The 15,635-nt window shown below is 33.8% G+C and overlaps 1 protein-coding gene across 5 annotated transcripts in view; it reads right to left on the bottom strand.

Moving 5' to 3' along the window:
* LOC107442379 (polyunsaturated fatty acid lipoxygenase ALOX15B) overlaps positions 1-15,635 on the bottom strand; it is a 51,406-nt gene that overhangs the window by 9,248 nt on the left and 26,523 nt on the right. For all 5 annotated transcript variants that reach the window (XM_071179397.1, XM_043051416.2, XM_071179398.1 and 2 more), the window contains 6 exons: positions 13,167-13,390; positions 8,479-8,611; positions 6,696-6,791; positions 5,384-5,480; positions 3,903-4,020; positions 1,413-1,505 (listed from right to left, as the gene is read on the bottom strand). In XM_071179397.1, the coding sequence (XP_071035498.1) occupies positions 1,413-1,505; positions 3,903-4,020; positions 5,384-5,480; positions 6,696-6,791; positions 8,479-8,611; positions 13,167-13,390 (761 nt within the window). The remainder of the gene's footprint in view (positions 1-1,412; positions 1,506-3,902; positions 4,021-5,383; positions 5,481-6,695; positions 6,792-8,478; positions 8,612-13,166; positions 13,391-15,635) is intronic.

Here is a 15,635-nt window from a genome sequence, read left to right as displayed (position 1 = left end):
GATAAAGGCTCGGATTTAATCAGTTAGTTTTCATCCGCGTGGGATCCGAGTGTAGTTTTTGAGGGGGACTCAAAACCTTTAAAAAAGTTTCTATGAAGTGATTCATTTTTTAAAAAAAAATTTGCTGAATTGAAAACAGTGATAATTCAAGATTTTTCTTTTATTTGTCTGAAATATTAAGGTAGGACTTGAGATTTTTAATTATTGAGGGGAACGTATAACCACCGTCCCCCTCATGATACTTGAAAATCTGAAGGTCATCATTAGTTTGAGGGGAGTAAAGAGTGCCCAGAAAGCATGTAACCTTACGGCAAGCTTGTGTCGGGATTTTCTTTTTACGGTCACGAAAAGGTTTGTACTAAAAACCTTTTTTCAATAAAGCAAAAATATTGCAGTTTCAAACCTTTCATCCTAAAAGGATTAAAAATTATTTTTTAAAGCTTTTTTAAAATGTATTGTCATAGTGACGTTTTAGATGACGTCACACTAGTGATAAGATCAAATTGAAATTACCATTGATCCATTAAAATTACACGACAAAGTGGATTTTAGCTGAGCATACAAGACCTTGCGAAAAGAAACCTTACAATGACCTAGATTTAAGATTATTTTCACCTTGAGACTACCTTTATTAAAGGATTTTTTCACGCTTGTANGAGATTTTTAATTTTTGAGGGGAACGTATAACCACAGTCCCCCTCATGATACTTGAAAATCTGAAGGTCATCATTAGTTTGAGGGGAGTAAAGAGTGCCCAGAAAGCATGTAACCTTACGGCAAGCTTGTGTCGGGATTTTCTTTTTATTGTCACAAAAATGTTTGTACTAAAAACCTTTTTTCAATAAAGCAAAAATATTGCAGTTTCAAACCTTTCATCCTAAAAGAATTAAAAATTATTTTTCAAAGCTTTTTTAAAATGTATTGTCATAGTGACGTTTTAGATGACGTCACACTAGTGATAAGATCAAATTGAAATTACCATTGATCCATTAAAATTACACGACAAAGTGGATTTTAGCTGAGCATACAAGACCTTGCGAAAAGAAACCTTACAATGACCTAGATTTAAGATTATTTTCACCTTGAGACTACCTTTATTAAAGGATTTTTTCACGCTTGAAAACCCTAAGTCAACCTCGATTTAAGGTTTTTATACGGAAGGTTGTATTTCAAGGTTTTGGATTAGAGTAATGTGGGTAAAATAAAGCAGATTGTCACAGATCTCGTTTTAACGTTAGAAGGTTTACACGTAAACCGCACAGCAAACCTTTTTAGGTTCACACTAAAAGGTTTTTGCTGAGTGAAAATAAATGTTACTTTGCTATCTGGGTAATTTATTACTTTTTTGTTGTTCATATTGTTTTTATTCAGATAAAATGTGACTAATAATTGAAAATTAATAATAAGCTTACCCTTTTTTAATGAGTTCAAACATTCCTTTTCTGCCAACTGTCATAGTTTTATCCACCCAACCATTTGGCGAGATTAGTTTATAAAGTCCTCTTCTGTAAGATTGAACAGTTTGTTTAATATCTAATCGAAAAAAAAAATGCACTGAGAAAAATATTTGAAGCTACAAAACGCTCAAGTTAAGCATAATTAATTAATATCAGCGCCAATTTTACAGGATATTCAGTCAAATTTCATTCTAAAATTTCATGCAAAATTCTATTAATGGCGATTGAAATGGGCTACAGGTGGCGTAGGGCAGAACTCTCTACCTATGGCAACTTTTCGTATGCTTTCACCATTAGCGTATGGAGAGTCATAGAAGAAGGAAGTACGTTAGTTTATGTTTTAATTTTCAAATAGATTAAGATCTTTTAAGTTAGGAAACTGTATGGAACTGAAAACTAAATTAAACATAGTTCAAAAAGAAAGCATGAAAATTTAAAAAAATATATTTTTATTAATTAAAAACAAAAAATATTAAGAAAAGGAAAAGTATCGTAGTACATTCCTATACAACAGAAAAGAGGAGGAGAGGGAAGGGTCAAATGCATGGAACCTGTCTTCTCACCAGATGGCGTATTCGAGTGTTGCGATCGCAAATTCAAAAAATAAATAAATAAAATTCTAAATTTGGAAGAAAAAAAAAACGAGAAATGGGGAAAGTTTTATTGCCAGAAATTTTTGCTGGCCAACAGCATTTTTTAAATTTTCGGAGCCTTAATTATGCTCCTTAGGGGGTATTATTTATGTGAGAAGATGTCATAAACTATGACCAATCACTATTAGATTAAATAAAGTAAAGGAGTCATTATAGGTGATCAATAAACGGATCCAAATTCGAAAGCTTTTCAGCTAGTAATACATTTACATTGATGCAGGTCAATAAATTCTTGTATTTTTAGAGCTCTTTTTATTTTAAAACATGGTTTTCAAAGCTCTGGCCAACAAATTGAGCAGTTTTGATTGATCACAAAAAATAATAATAAATAAAATATGACAATAGGCTTTATCTAAAACAATTTTTGAAAAATTATGTTTGTGAGTACGCTTAATTTTGGACACAATTAGTTGATAATTTGTAAATATCTTAAATATTTGTGAGAATCTATCGTATACTAAAAGTTTGTTCATACAGAAGGATAAAAAAAAAACAGTTATAATAAGGAACAAAATTGTAAATAGTCTCATGGTTCAACGATACTCTCCATATTCTCCCCCTCTCCGTTACTATGGTTTCGGCAAATCTCGCTTTTTATCCCTGCAAGTATATTCTAACTTCTTATTCAAACTTACTGCCATAGAGAAAAAAAAAACAAGATGTGACGAAACTATTGTAACGGCGAGGTATGTGAGAAGAAATCGCGGAACCGCGGATTTTATTTACAAAGAGTAGGGGAGAGTGGGGTCAATTATAACATTTCTTACTTAACTATTTTTAAATAACAGAAAATCCAATATATTATTATTATTAATTGACAGACGAATAAAGTAGACTATCCTCTACTAGAAAAAAAAACCTTATTTTAAATATTAATATATTAGTTATTAACAATTTTTGACAGTCGTGCACCTGTTACAATTGTCCCCACTTACGGGGTCAATTGTAACAGTTCATAAATTCAACTAAAACATAGTTAACTATACATATTATCAGAGTTGTGATATAATTATTTATTGATCAAAATAGTAGTGTTATTTTAGGAGTAAAAATAATAATGAGCAGAGACCTAAAGGGTTAAACTTTTAACTTTAAGGGAATAAAAATTTAAATTTATGCTGTGAAAGGTGACAAATAAAATAATGCACATGCAACATAATATAAATGATACAGAAACTATTGGTGGTTCTTAAAGAGTTAAGTAATGGTTTGTAAACATAAGATTATTTATTTTCAGTTGCTGCAATCGTCCCTTTACTTATTGTTACAATCGTCCCCAAGACGCCATTTCAGGCTTCATTTGTTAAAAACAATGCTAGTTAATTAACAAAACTAATCTCTTTTTTTTTTAAATGGTTATTAAGGTGTCCACTTACATATTCAGTTAATAATTTTTATTTGTTTAAACAAAATTACTTTGTTACAATATAATATTCTAATACCAAAACAAGTACTTACGTAGCGTGAAAATATATTTTGTGATGTAACTTTATCAAAAGTACATAAAAATGGTTGCCAGCAGGGGTGTAGATGTAGATTTATTAAATACACCTTGTGCACCACCTAGAACCCGACAATCGAAATTTTTGCTTTGTTACAATCGTACCCTGTTACAATTGACCCCACTCTCCCCTATAACTTCTATTATTTCATAATAATAGTTATTTGCGCACGAGTCATAATAAATCACATAATAACAATTTGATTCCCAGTTACGACGTAAAATGACGGGTTTTAAAGTACCATTTTTCCAACTGTTTCACTTTTGAGCAAATAAAGAAGGAATACTTACGTATTGATAGCCAGAAGAAATAAAAAATGAGGCGCTAAAAGTTTGTACAAAGGATGAGATGGTGATAAATTTCTGTGAGTGCAAATAACGACACCTTCCATTAAAAGATGAGTGAAACCTACAGAAAAAGAAATGAACAGAATTCTTATCTAAATTATAAAGAGAGAAAAAAAATTTATTTTTTGATAACTTTTTTCCCTTAGGAAGGGGACAAAGAACAAACTCTGGAAATCAATCGCTATTGAGATCGTAGCATTCCACGGATCGGTAGTATCGAATGCGCCAATCCATTAACATTATTCGCCAAATTTGCATTACTTTATCTACGTTTACCTCTTGTAGTAACCACGCAACGTACCGCTAGATGTCAGAGTCGTCGACGCGACATCATGGCTTTCGAGAATCTACTAATTTACCCTTCTTAAATGTTATTAGTAAATCGTCTGCAGTTTAAAGTCATTTTTGATATATGAATTATTCTTTATCACCAATACTGCAAGTTGTTGCAGCTGCAACAAATCAGTTCTTAATCTCTAAATGGCGATATAAAGTCCCGCAGTGGACTGATCGTTAAGACAGTTCCCAGCAGATCACCGAAGTCAAGCATCACTGGCTGCGGTCAGTGTGCGGGTGGGTGACCACTTGGATCAGTCTGCGTAGGGACCGAGGGTGTGCGGTATTGGTCCTCGTTAAACTGTTCTACCGTAAAGTGCTCGACTTCGCGTGCAGGTCGTTGGGCTACCGAAGCAGGGGTGCCATCCCCTCTGCAGAGGATCAAAATTGTGATGGCTTGTCTTCGGATCATCCTCAGGGATGCCACTAACCGTCGAAAATAGCCCATTGTGCAGCTCTAGTGCGACGTAAATTAACTACAACAACAAATCGTCTGCAGTTTAAAGTAATTTTCGATAAATGAATTATTCTTTATCACCAATGTTGCAAGTTGTTGCAGCTGCAACAAATCTGTTCTTAATCTCTAAATGGCGATATAAAAACTCTCATCAAGTAGACAATTTATTATTCCAACTCTCCATTTTTTATTTTTTATCTATATAATAAATAAATATGGCATAGGTTAACCATGAGCCGTGGTGGCTCAGGGGATAGAGCGTTCGCCTTCCAATGAGGTGAACTGGGTTTGAATCCCAGCGATGGCTGGTCGATACGAATTCCGCATCCGGTTCTCACTGACCACAGTGCTGACTTAAAATATCTCAGTGGTAGGCGGATCATGGGTTAGAGTTCCCTTGCCGTCGGGCTAACCGTGGGATGTTTTCCTCTCCATGAAACGCAAATGCTGGTTATTTCCATCAAAAAGTCCTCTATGAAAGCAAAATTTCTCCCAATAGTTGACCCAGGAGTTCCCTCGTCTTCCTGGATCGGGTTCAAAATTACAAGGCTACGGAGTTGAACATCAGTAGTTGTAAACCTAAAATTGGGTCTACTGTTAAACGATGGTTAGAAAATTATGAATAAGTTACCTAAGTGAGTACATGATTGGTGGTAACTGGCATCAGCATTGTTGTAATAAATTTTTGCCATCAACCAAGTGTAGGGGTTATCGTTTGGCAGGAATACCTGAAAATAAATTTATTCATACATCAGCTACAGAGAATTTGAAGCAAAATATTTTCTGTTACATGACAAATATAATTTTTTTTAAAAGTATTATTTTTTTGAAAGGGGTTCATAAAAGTTTATATGCATGACCATTTCCGTCATGCTCATTAAATGATACAACAGCATAAAAAATCAAATGAATGAATGCTTTTTTTTTAAATAAAAAGTTAAAATGTGTGCGTCCTGGATCCGTTATTTTGTTTTCTACTTCTTTCTCTAAAGCTGAACCATATATCGTGGACGATCTATCGCAATATTTTTTAAGCATCACTATAACAATATTTTGAAACTTGTGTTCACGATATATATCTTTGTTAAGTTTTGCTCATACGAACGTTATAGGCAATAATAATATTGCGATAATTACCAACAACTACAGATATCGGACGCGAAAATATTGAGGAAGTTGGTATATTTAATTTAAGTAACGAAATTATTAACTAATATAAAATAGTTAAATTAAAAGTATTCGCGATACATTTTATTTTATTTTATAACCGTCGTTGAATAGCTCACCCAATTTTTTTGTTTGGGGGGGGGGGAGCGTTTACGAGTACTAATGTTCAACTCTGTAGTCTAGTAAATTTGAACCCAATCCAAAAGACAAGGAATTGGGAGAAAGTTTGCTTTCGTGGACGACTTTTTGATGGAACTAACCCGCATTTATGTTACATCCAGAGGAAAACCTCCCACAGTCAGTCTGACGATCAATCGACCGAATCCGTCTAACTCTGAGGATATTTTATGTCAGCACTGTGGTCGGTGCGAGTCGGATGCAGAATTCGTATCGGCTAGTTATCGCTGGGATTCGAACCCGGTTCACCTCATTGGAAGGCGGAACGATTCATGTCGAAATTAATATTACGATATCGCCTAGCACTACGCATCGTATTGATAATGGAAAGTTACAATTTATTGTTTGGTTACTTGAGATTTTTTTTGTTTTGTTTAATCATGCTACGCCAATAGATTTGTGGTAATTAAAATTAACCAAGTAATAAATATCTTAAACTACACAAAAGCCAATGCAATTTTCTTTAAGAATAGAATGTAAGCAAACGAATGTTTTTTACTGTATTATTACCGTATTATTGCCATATTGTTTATTACCGTATTTAGTTGTATAGTTTATTTATTTTTTAAATGATTAATTCAGATGAAATTTTTTCTTACTGGATTATCTTTTCCTTTCTCTTGAAACAGTTGAATAGCGATTGGCATAAGCTGTTTGTTTTTGTTAAGGAAGAACAAAGCAAATGGACAGCAGAGCTGTAAATAAAAGATCACAATTATTATACTGAATGAAACAATACTTAAAAATAATGAACTCGTAAATAAAGTTTAATAGTGTGATTTATGTATATTTGAAATTGTGAGAAGAAAGCATCATTGTAGAATTGTCCATAAATGTAGAAGTGTTGCGGGTGCATGATTTTCGAACCAATTGACCTCTCTATTATATCTCATATATGTTTGATGGGATCCAAGTCGGGTGATCTAGGTGGCCAGATATTTCGCTGGAGTAGTCCAGAGTGTTTTTCAAGCCGGTCGCAAACAATTAAGTCCCGGTGACATGGTGCATTGAAAATTGCATTGAAGTCCATGAACGGATGCAAGTGATCAAGTAGCTGAACATAACCATTTCCAGTTAATGATCGGTGCAATCGGAATATAGGAACCAGTTCATGCAATGAAAAAGCAGTCCGCACCTATATGGAGATACCACCAGATTGCACAGTGCCCTACTGACAACTTGGGTTCAAAGATTCATGAAGTCTGTGCCACACTCGAACTCTGCAGTCACAGCCGAAATCATGAGTCACTTGTTGTTGTTGTTAATTTACGTCGCACTAGAGCTGCACAATGGGCTATTGGCGACAGTCTGGGAAACATCCCGGAGGATGATCCGAAGACATGCCATCACAATTTTGATCCTCTGAGGAGGGGATGGCACGCCGCCCGCTTCGGTAGCCCGACGACCTGCACGCGAAGTCGAGCACTTAACGGTAGCACAGTTTAACGAGGACCAATACCGCACACCCTCGCTCCCTACGCAGACTGATCCAAGTGGTCACTCACCCGCACACGTGATTTACATCGTAAGGATTGTGAATTGCACAGTAACCTTATGCCCGGAAATCTCTTCCTATGCAGTTAGTAAAATTTGCTAATATGTTGGTGCTTATTGGAATCGATATTTTTATTTATCTAATTAGCTTAATTTTATAATTACTATGTTGATTTAATAAAACCTTCAAAAAGGACCAGATACAGATATTTTATTTTAGATTACAGATATGGCAACCAAAGAACCTGCAAGTTAATCGCCAAAAACAATAAAAAAGTTCTTTTTTCTACACTGAACATTTCCGGTGGGCACCTGTGAACCAAAGTCACTGGAGGCGAGCAGCATTACCCACACCACACTGCCACAGATACCCGCTTTATAGAGAGTAATATTTCGCAGGTTCTTTTTCAGATTTTTCAATGTGAAATGATTTCACCATAAACCTTTCTTGGCATAAACGATTTTATTTAGATGCATACTTATGCCACGGCACAAACATGAAGTATATAGAAAATAATAGTAATCACATAATCAAAGAAAACTTCGCGCTGCATCATAAGACATTCTAGACTTCTCACACACCAAGCTAAAAAAACAAAAAACCTAGCTTCCTTCTTTTTCTTAATTCTTTCTTCTCTAGTTTTGTTCGTATCTCGCAGCGCCATCTATTGGCAACGATTCTTACATAGAGTGTGTTACATTCACACATCGCACACAGAGAGAAATATCCATACCCTAAGGGGGGATTCGAACCCGCAAACATTGGCTTTACAATCAGGCACGCTGACCGCTCAGCCACCTGGCTGACGGCAAACAATAAAAAGTAAATCTCGACAATTATTATTAGAAATAAACATATGATTATTCCAAATTTGAGGGACATCTTACCAATCGACCATCTTTGCATTGAGTACCCTTTAAAATAGCCAAATCAACGATGAAGATCTTTTGTGCACTCAAAGCTTCTTCTAAAGTGTATTCCTCCAAAAATGGTGCAACCATTTCAGCAGTCACCCCAAAACTAATAAACAAATAAAAAGATTGATAATGAGTCATTTTAAGGAGAAAAGTAATTTTCAAAGATTCTTAAATTTAAACCTCTGCCGCTCGTTGGCCGCGCTTTTACGTTATTTTTATAACCGGTATTAAAAATGCCGACCCATTTTTATGTTAACGACTAATTTTAATGTTCAACTCCATACCCTTGTAATTTTGAACTAACTCAGAAGACAAGGTAACACCTGGATTAAGCATTCGGACTTCTCGGTGGATTCGTTGATGAAACTAGACCTCATTTGCATAGAGAGGATAACACCAAAAACTTCCTAGTTTAGCCCGACGTTAAGGGGATTCTATCCTATGATACATCTGCAATCTTTCGTCAGCGCTGTGGTCCATGCGACCCATGTGTGCACAGTTCGAATCCATATATGTATCAATGGGATTCAACAGCGAGAAGGATTTTATGCTATTGCAATGCTAGCAGTCGAGAGAAGGTAAAATTAAAAACGACAAAGCCTGTTTGATTGCCAGAGGAATTTGTTGAAAGACGATTATTAAAAACACCAAGTTTCATCAAAGAGAAAACTGGTTTTCCATCCTGCTTTCTGTCAGATTTCGCTAAGAATTTTCCTTTTTCCTCACTTGAATAAGACGAACTTGTATTTTATAACTTGTATACTACAATAAACTTGTATATTATTTGTCTATAACTATAACTTGGATAATTTGCGAACTATAACTTGTATAGTTTTAACATAAGTTTCGAGAAAGATTTTAAAAATATATATATTAAGATCAGTCTTTATGGGATGCTACGTATATTTTGCACGTAAGCATTTGATTGTTCACTCCCAAATATTATTATGAATCATAAGGTGATCAAAAATTTAAATAAAATAAGTAATTAAAATCAAATATTTTTATTTCTTGTTTTGCTGTTGTTGAAAAACTATAGATCTTTGAAATAAAAAAAAATATCAAAGACTAAAACAATGAATTCATCTAGCTTTCCACTGAGTTGTGACAATAAAATCTGCTGAGATGTGATGGCTCAGGGGATAGAGCTTTTGCCTTCCAACGAGGTGAACCAGGTTCGAATCCCAACTTTGGCTGGTCGATACGAATTCCGCATCTGGCTTGCATCGACCACAGTGTTCACGTAAAATATCCTCAGAGGTAGACGGATCATGTGCTAGAGTCCCCTTGCCGTCAGGCTTACCGTGGGAGGTTCTCGTGGGTTTCCTCTCCAAGTAACGCAAATGTGGGTTAGTTCCACCAAAAAGTTCCCCACGGAAGAAAATTTCCCCTAATACTTGATCCAGGAGTTCCCTTGTCTTCTGGATAAGGTTCAAAATGACAAGGCTGCGGAGATGAACATTAGCAGTCGTAAACCCTAAAATTGGGTCGGCTGTTCAACGACGGTTGTAAAATAAAATAAAATCTGCAATCTTTCTAAACTAAGAACTAATAAAATAATTCAACATTTTTTTATTGTCTGTTACACTGTTATTTATAAATACTTTTTAGGGTAACAAAAGTGAATAAGTTAAAATATCGCAATATGTCAAAAAATTATTTCGTGATGCAATATTAAATATTTAATGCAGCATCGCACACATTACATTTTAAGTGCTCAATTTATATAGCGTCTGATTTGAACTTATATTTACTGAACTGCTTATTGTCACAGCGTGAACTACTTTTGCTTACTACCTGTAAGTTTTTTTCTTCCCTTTTTGAATAACGCACGAATGTATTGTAAATAATAAAATCTTCAACTTTTAGGACTCAATTTAATGCCTCAAAGGGGTGACTTCACATATGCTAATTAGTAATTGCGGACGATGCATTAAGTTAAGAAATAAGGCACAAAAACGCAATTTCTCTGAATAAACATACCTTTTCTTTTGACGTATAGGGATCTCTGACCCCCAAGATATAGGGGCTGGCCGCAATCTTGAAATATGTTCCCAATAGTTTGATCAGGAGAGTGTTCCAAAGTTTGGACCCCTTAATGTTAATTTTACCTTTTTGAGTATTTCATTATATCTCCAGAACATTTTAATTAAATTGAAAAATTTTTGAACACAATTATAGAATTCGTTTATCCAAAGATAATTCCATGCGAAAAGTAACTTTTAGCAAATATTGATTATTTTTTTACTTAAATAATGGTTGAAAAAATTTTGAATTGTAAGTTATAAAATATTTTTTATCGCTTTAAAGAACATAATTTTACATAGCAAAACAAAATTTGAGTGAAATTGGTTGAATAGTTCCTGAGAAATAGAATTTTAAATATCTGATTTTTTTAAAAATTCAATTTCTCAGGAACTATTCAACCAATTTCACTCAAATTTTGTATTTTATCTTGTAAACTTATATTCTTTAAAATGATGCAAAACATTGATCATTGACACAAAATATTTTGATCATAATTAAATAAAATAAAAAAAAATTAATAAATATTTGCTAATATATTGCATGGAATTATCTTTGGATAAACGAATTTTATAATTGTGTGCAAAAAATTTTCAATTAGCTTAAAAGCTTTTCGAGATATAGAAGAATACGCAAAAAGTAAATTTAACATTAAGGGATGTAAACTTTGGATCACTCTTCTAACTTAACTGCTGGGACAATATTTCCGACATTGCGGATACCTTATATTTAGGGTGTCGGAATTTGATTCTGTCGAAAAAAAAGTATATTTATACAGAGAAAGAACGTGTTTGTGTCTTTTTGAATATTGTCTGCACTTAGCAATTAGCATATTTGAAATCACCCCTTCGAGCAGTTAAAATTGTGTCTTAGAACGGAAAAATCTGATCATTAGATCAAAAGAATTTTAGAATAACCCATTTTTTCTTTTTCTTGCGCATTGAACATTATTATTTTTAATATCATTAATATAGTCACATAAACTATATCGTCCTTATTACATCAGTAGTGTATTCTTGGTATTTAAAAGAAGATTTGTTGAAAAAATTCTGAAAAAATACATGTTTGTACATATAGTCAGTAAAATCTACTAACGTAAAAAAAAAGAACTTTACTTTCAAATAAGTTGAGAAAAAAATGGGTTTAAAGAAAGCAATTATCAAAACATTTAGGCTTTTTAAATTTATTAAAATTCTATTGATCATTGAAGCTCTAACCCTAAGATTAATAATTCAAGTCGTAACACACCCGAGTCAAAATTTTTGATGACTTTCCATTGATGGACCAACATAATCTTGATGGTAACCATCAATATTTTTACCATTATATTTTTTGATGGTAACCAACATAAGTAACCATCATCCCAATGCAAGAATTCGGAATGATTTATGATGGTTCAACATAAGAATAGCAACTTGGTTTGATGGTTTGTTCACGTTGAGCCACCAGAAATTTCCATCATAGTGTCTTAGAAATCAAATGTCGGAACAATCATGAACCACCATCACCCCAATGTAGGAATTCGTTCTGGTATATAATGGGACAACATAAAAAAACCCAAATGGTTTTGATGGTATAGTCCTGAGAATCAACGAGAATACCCATTAAACCATAGTGGATTATTGGTCCATGAGAATCAGACATCTCTTTATGATTAATCATAATAGTATTAAAGTACTATTTCCCATCATGGAATGATGGAAGTTTGTTGGCATATGAAAAACCATGAATGCATAGTGGAAAATGGTGACCATTATGAATCGCACTGAAAACAACATAAACCATCAAAATATTTTGATGGGACCATCAGGAATTTTGACTTGAGATCAGACATAAAAAAATAAATATAAGATTTGAGCAATTTTAATTTGCAGGGGCCTGTCCGGAAATTTTGTGAAAGGTCCGTTTTTGTAAAATTGTGAAAAAATTACTCGTAATTTGTGAACATGAAATAAACGTTAAGTCACATTCTTTCAACCAGGGTCCGCTTTTGTGAATTTGTGCAAACAGGGTCCGTTATTGCAAAAAAACTTTTTCAAGGAGTTTTTGAATTGTAAAGACATACAAGATTATGCTCAACACTGTAAAATTACAATTAAAAACATTAAATTTTAAAAATAAACAGCAATTGCTGCTACTATTTTAGACATGCAACATACAAATATTTGGTATTTAGCCTATACTGCTCAACACAGAATATTCATTTCGGACGAATAAAGGAAGGAGCTTCTGCCGAAGATAAAACTTAGTTTGTTTACATCTGCCTTTCTCCCCCCCCCTTTCTGGGAGGGGTTTATTCGATTAACAAAATGATAATGACGATAAACAAATTTGGAAGGGCCCGATTAAAAGATAAATTATTTTGTGAAGAATCCATTTTTAAGTTAAAATATTTTGTGAAGGGTCCGTTAACGGACCCGAATTTCTTCTAAACAGACCCCTGATTTGGTATCATTTTTAAAATGATTCCGATTTAAGCACAGTCGTGTTTTTAAGTATTTCGCATTAAATAATTGTTTAAAAGAGATTTAACATTTGTTGTAATCATATGATTGATACATTTAAAGATATCATTCGCTTTAATTGTTTACAAAGATCTAAGAAAAGAATTTTTATAAAAGAACGATAACTACTTTTGAGGTATTTCCTTGCATAATTTAATTAGAACAGGATTCACTCCTTGAACTCTCCTTAAGCCGAACCACCGATCTTCATTCCAATATTCTAAGCAGGCCGGTTCTCCCAGATGGAATTTATAAACTTTTTTCAAATCACATATGGATTCCCATTTGTCCGTGGTCCATCGAATCAGCTTCGTATCCAACATACATTTACTCTTACATTTCACTATATCCCACTGAAAAGAAAGAAGAGAAGAAATCTTAATGTTAAAAGCGGATAATTCTATATTCTAGAATAAATACTTCATGTGTTTCGTAATTAAAATGGTACAAAAAGTCACCACGTTTTCAAACACGACGCTCCTCGTCAGAATAAATGATGAAAACAATTTAGTAATGAATAACAGTTTATAACAGTAGTAATGAATAACAGTAAGAAGAACAGTAATGTTTAAGTAATGAATAACAGTAATGTTTATGTTCGCAAATAATTCTGTTGGCCTTTTCTAACTTCGTTTTTTATAACAGTCGATGAACAGCTGACCCAATTTTTCGGGTTTACGACTACTAATGTTCAACTTCGTAGCTTTGTAATTTTGAATCAAACCCAGAAGACAAGGGAAATCTTGGATCATGCATTGGGAGAAACTAGTCTTTTTGGAACAATTTACCCGCATTTGCGCTACACGAAGAGGAAAACCTCATATGTTTAGCACTTCGGCGAGTGGATTATAACCCATGCTCCTTCAACCAGTGAGGATATTCTGCTCCAGCACTGTGATCGATGCGAGCAAAATTCGTATCAACCATCCACCGCTGAGATGTGAACCTGGGTCACCTCATTGGGAGGAGAACTGCGGCTCTATATTGATGTATTTTATAATGGAAAAGAACTTTTTTCATTTCAAAAATTCAGTTACGCCTCACTTTATTGATGCAATTAGGTTTTTATTTTATAACCGTCGTTGGAGAGCAGGCCCAATTTTTCGGGTTTACGGCTACTAATGTTCAACTCCGTAGCCTTGTAATTTTGAACCCAATCCGGAAGACAAGGGAACTCCTGAATCCAGTACTGGGAGAAATTTGCCTCCGTGGAGGCCTTTTTGGTAGAATTAATCCGCATTTGCGTTACGTGGAGAGGAAAACCATGAAAACCTCTCATGGTTAGCCTGAAGGCAAAGGAACTCTAATCCATGACCCATCTACCACTGAGGATATTTTACGTCAGCACTGTGGTCGGTGCAACGAAATTCACATCGACCATCCATTGTTGGGATTCGAACCCGGTTCACCTCATTGGAAGGCAAACGCTCTGTCCTCTGAGCCTTCAAACTTCTTGATGATTTCGCCCCATACAACTACACTGTAAAATTTTAAACGTCAAAATTAATATCACTTTTTAAAATTTTACCTAACATAACTAGTGTGGGTGAATTTTGTACTCATAAACTATATCTTCGTTTTCAGCAGCAATACAGCCTACTACAGGCCTAGGCTTCCTCTAACGGATCCGATCAGTAGCTGTGTTCCGATTGCGGTTTTCAAAAGGTGTTCTTAGGAACCCCTGGTTCCCGTGAAACGGTAATAGGGGTTCTAAGAGTTAGGACATTTTATTTTAACCAGTGATGATTTTTGAAACCTGTAAACTATATCTTTATCTAATCAATAATTTATTTAATATTGTGGTTGTTATTCTAAAATTATTCATGTAAAATGCCAAAGAAAAAATATAGCAAAATTTAATATGTATACATATATATTTCTTCCAATAACAATAAATTGAATAAATTGAAAAAGTAGGCATTAACCAATAATGCACAAGTATTTCTCAACAAACCTTTCAATTTAAAATAACTAAGTGCAGAAATGGAGAATTTTGTTTTTCTGATAACCATCTCACAATTTAATTTATAACAGATTTTTTTTCGAAAACTATACTGCCGTGCAATTCAAAAATCAACGTAAGCGACAAAACAGTTCGAAATTGGGATTCTTATATATTTGACATAAGCTACATATTGCAAAAAAAAAAGAAGAAAAGAAGAAGGGGAAAAAAAAAGAGTTTTTCAAAAATAAATTATGTTTCATCAAGTTTTTGAAATTATATTTCAGGTTCATAGCATTGACAACAGAAAGAAAATAGTTGTCAAGCCACTTTTATCTAAATCTATAGTTAAGCACCTACGCTGTTTTTCCAATTGCACGGCAGTATAATTCAGCTTATTTTATTCAATCTCAAGTTATGCTTGCGCCGAAAACAAAATTAATTAAGCAACAAATAAAACAGAATAAAAGCCAATATATTTATAACCTGCGTAAACAGTTGCATGCTTGGTTTTCTTTTTTTTTCATTAACAAAAACTCAAAAACTACCGTTTTGGTCGGGAATAGTTGTTATGCAGATATTTATTTAACATTGCAGGATTGAAATTCCAAATACTTTCCGACTATCTAGAGCACTCAAATTTTAACCAGATCTCT

This window comes from Parasteatoda tepidariorum, chromosome 4, assembly GCF_043381705.1.
Source record: "Parasteatoda tepidariorum isolate YZ-2023 chromosome 4, CAS_Ptep_4.0, whole genome shotgun sequence".
Taxonomy (NCBI): Eukaryota; Metazoa; Arthropoda; class Arachnida; order Araneae; family Theridiidae; genus Parasteatoda; species Parasteatoda tepidariorum.
The sequence above is the reverse complement of the archived record's forward strand: the minus strand, read 5'-3'. Positions and strand labels throughout refer to the sequence as shown.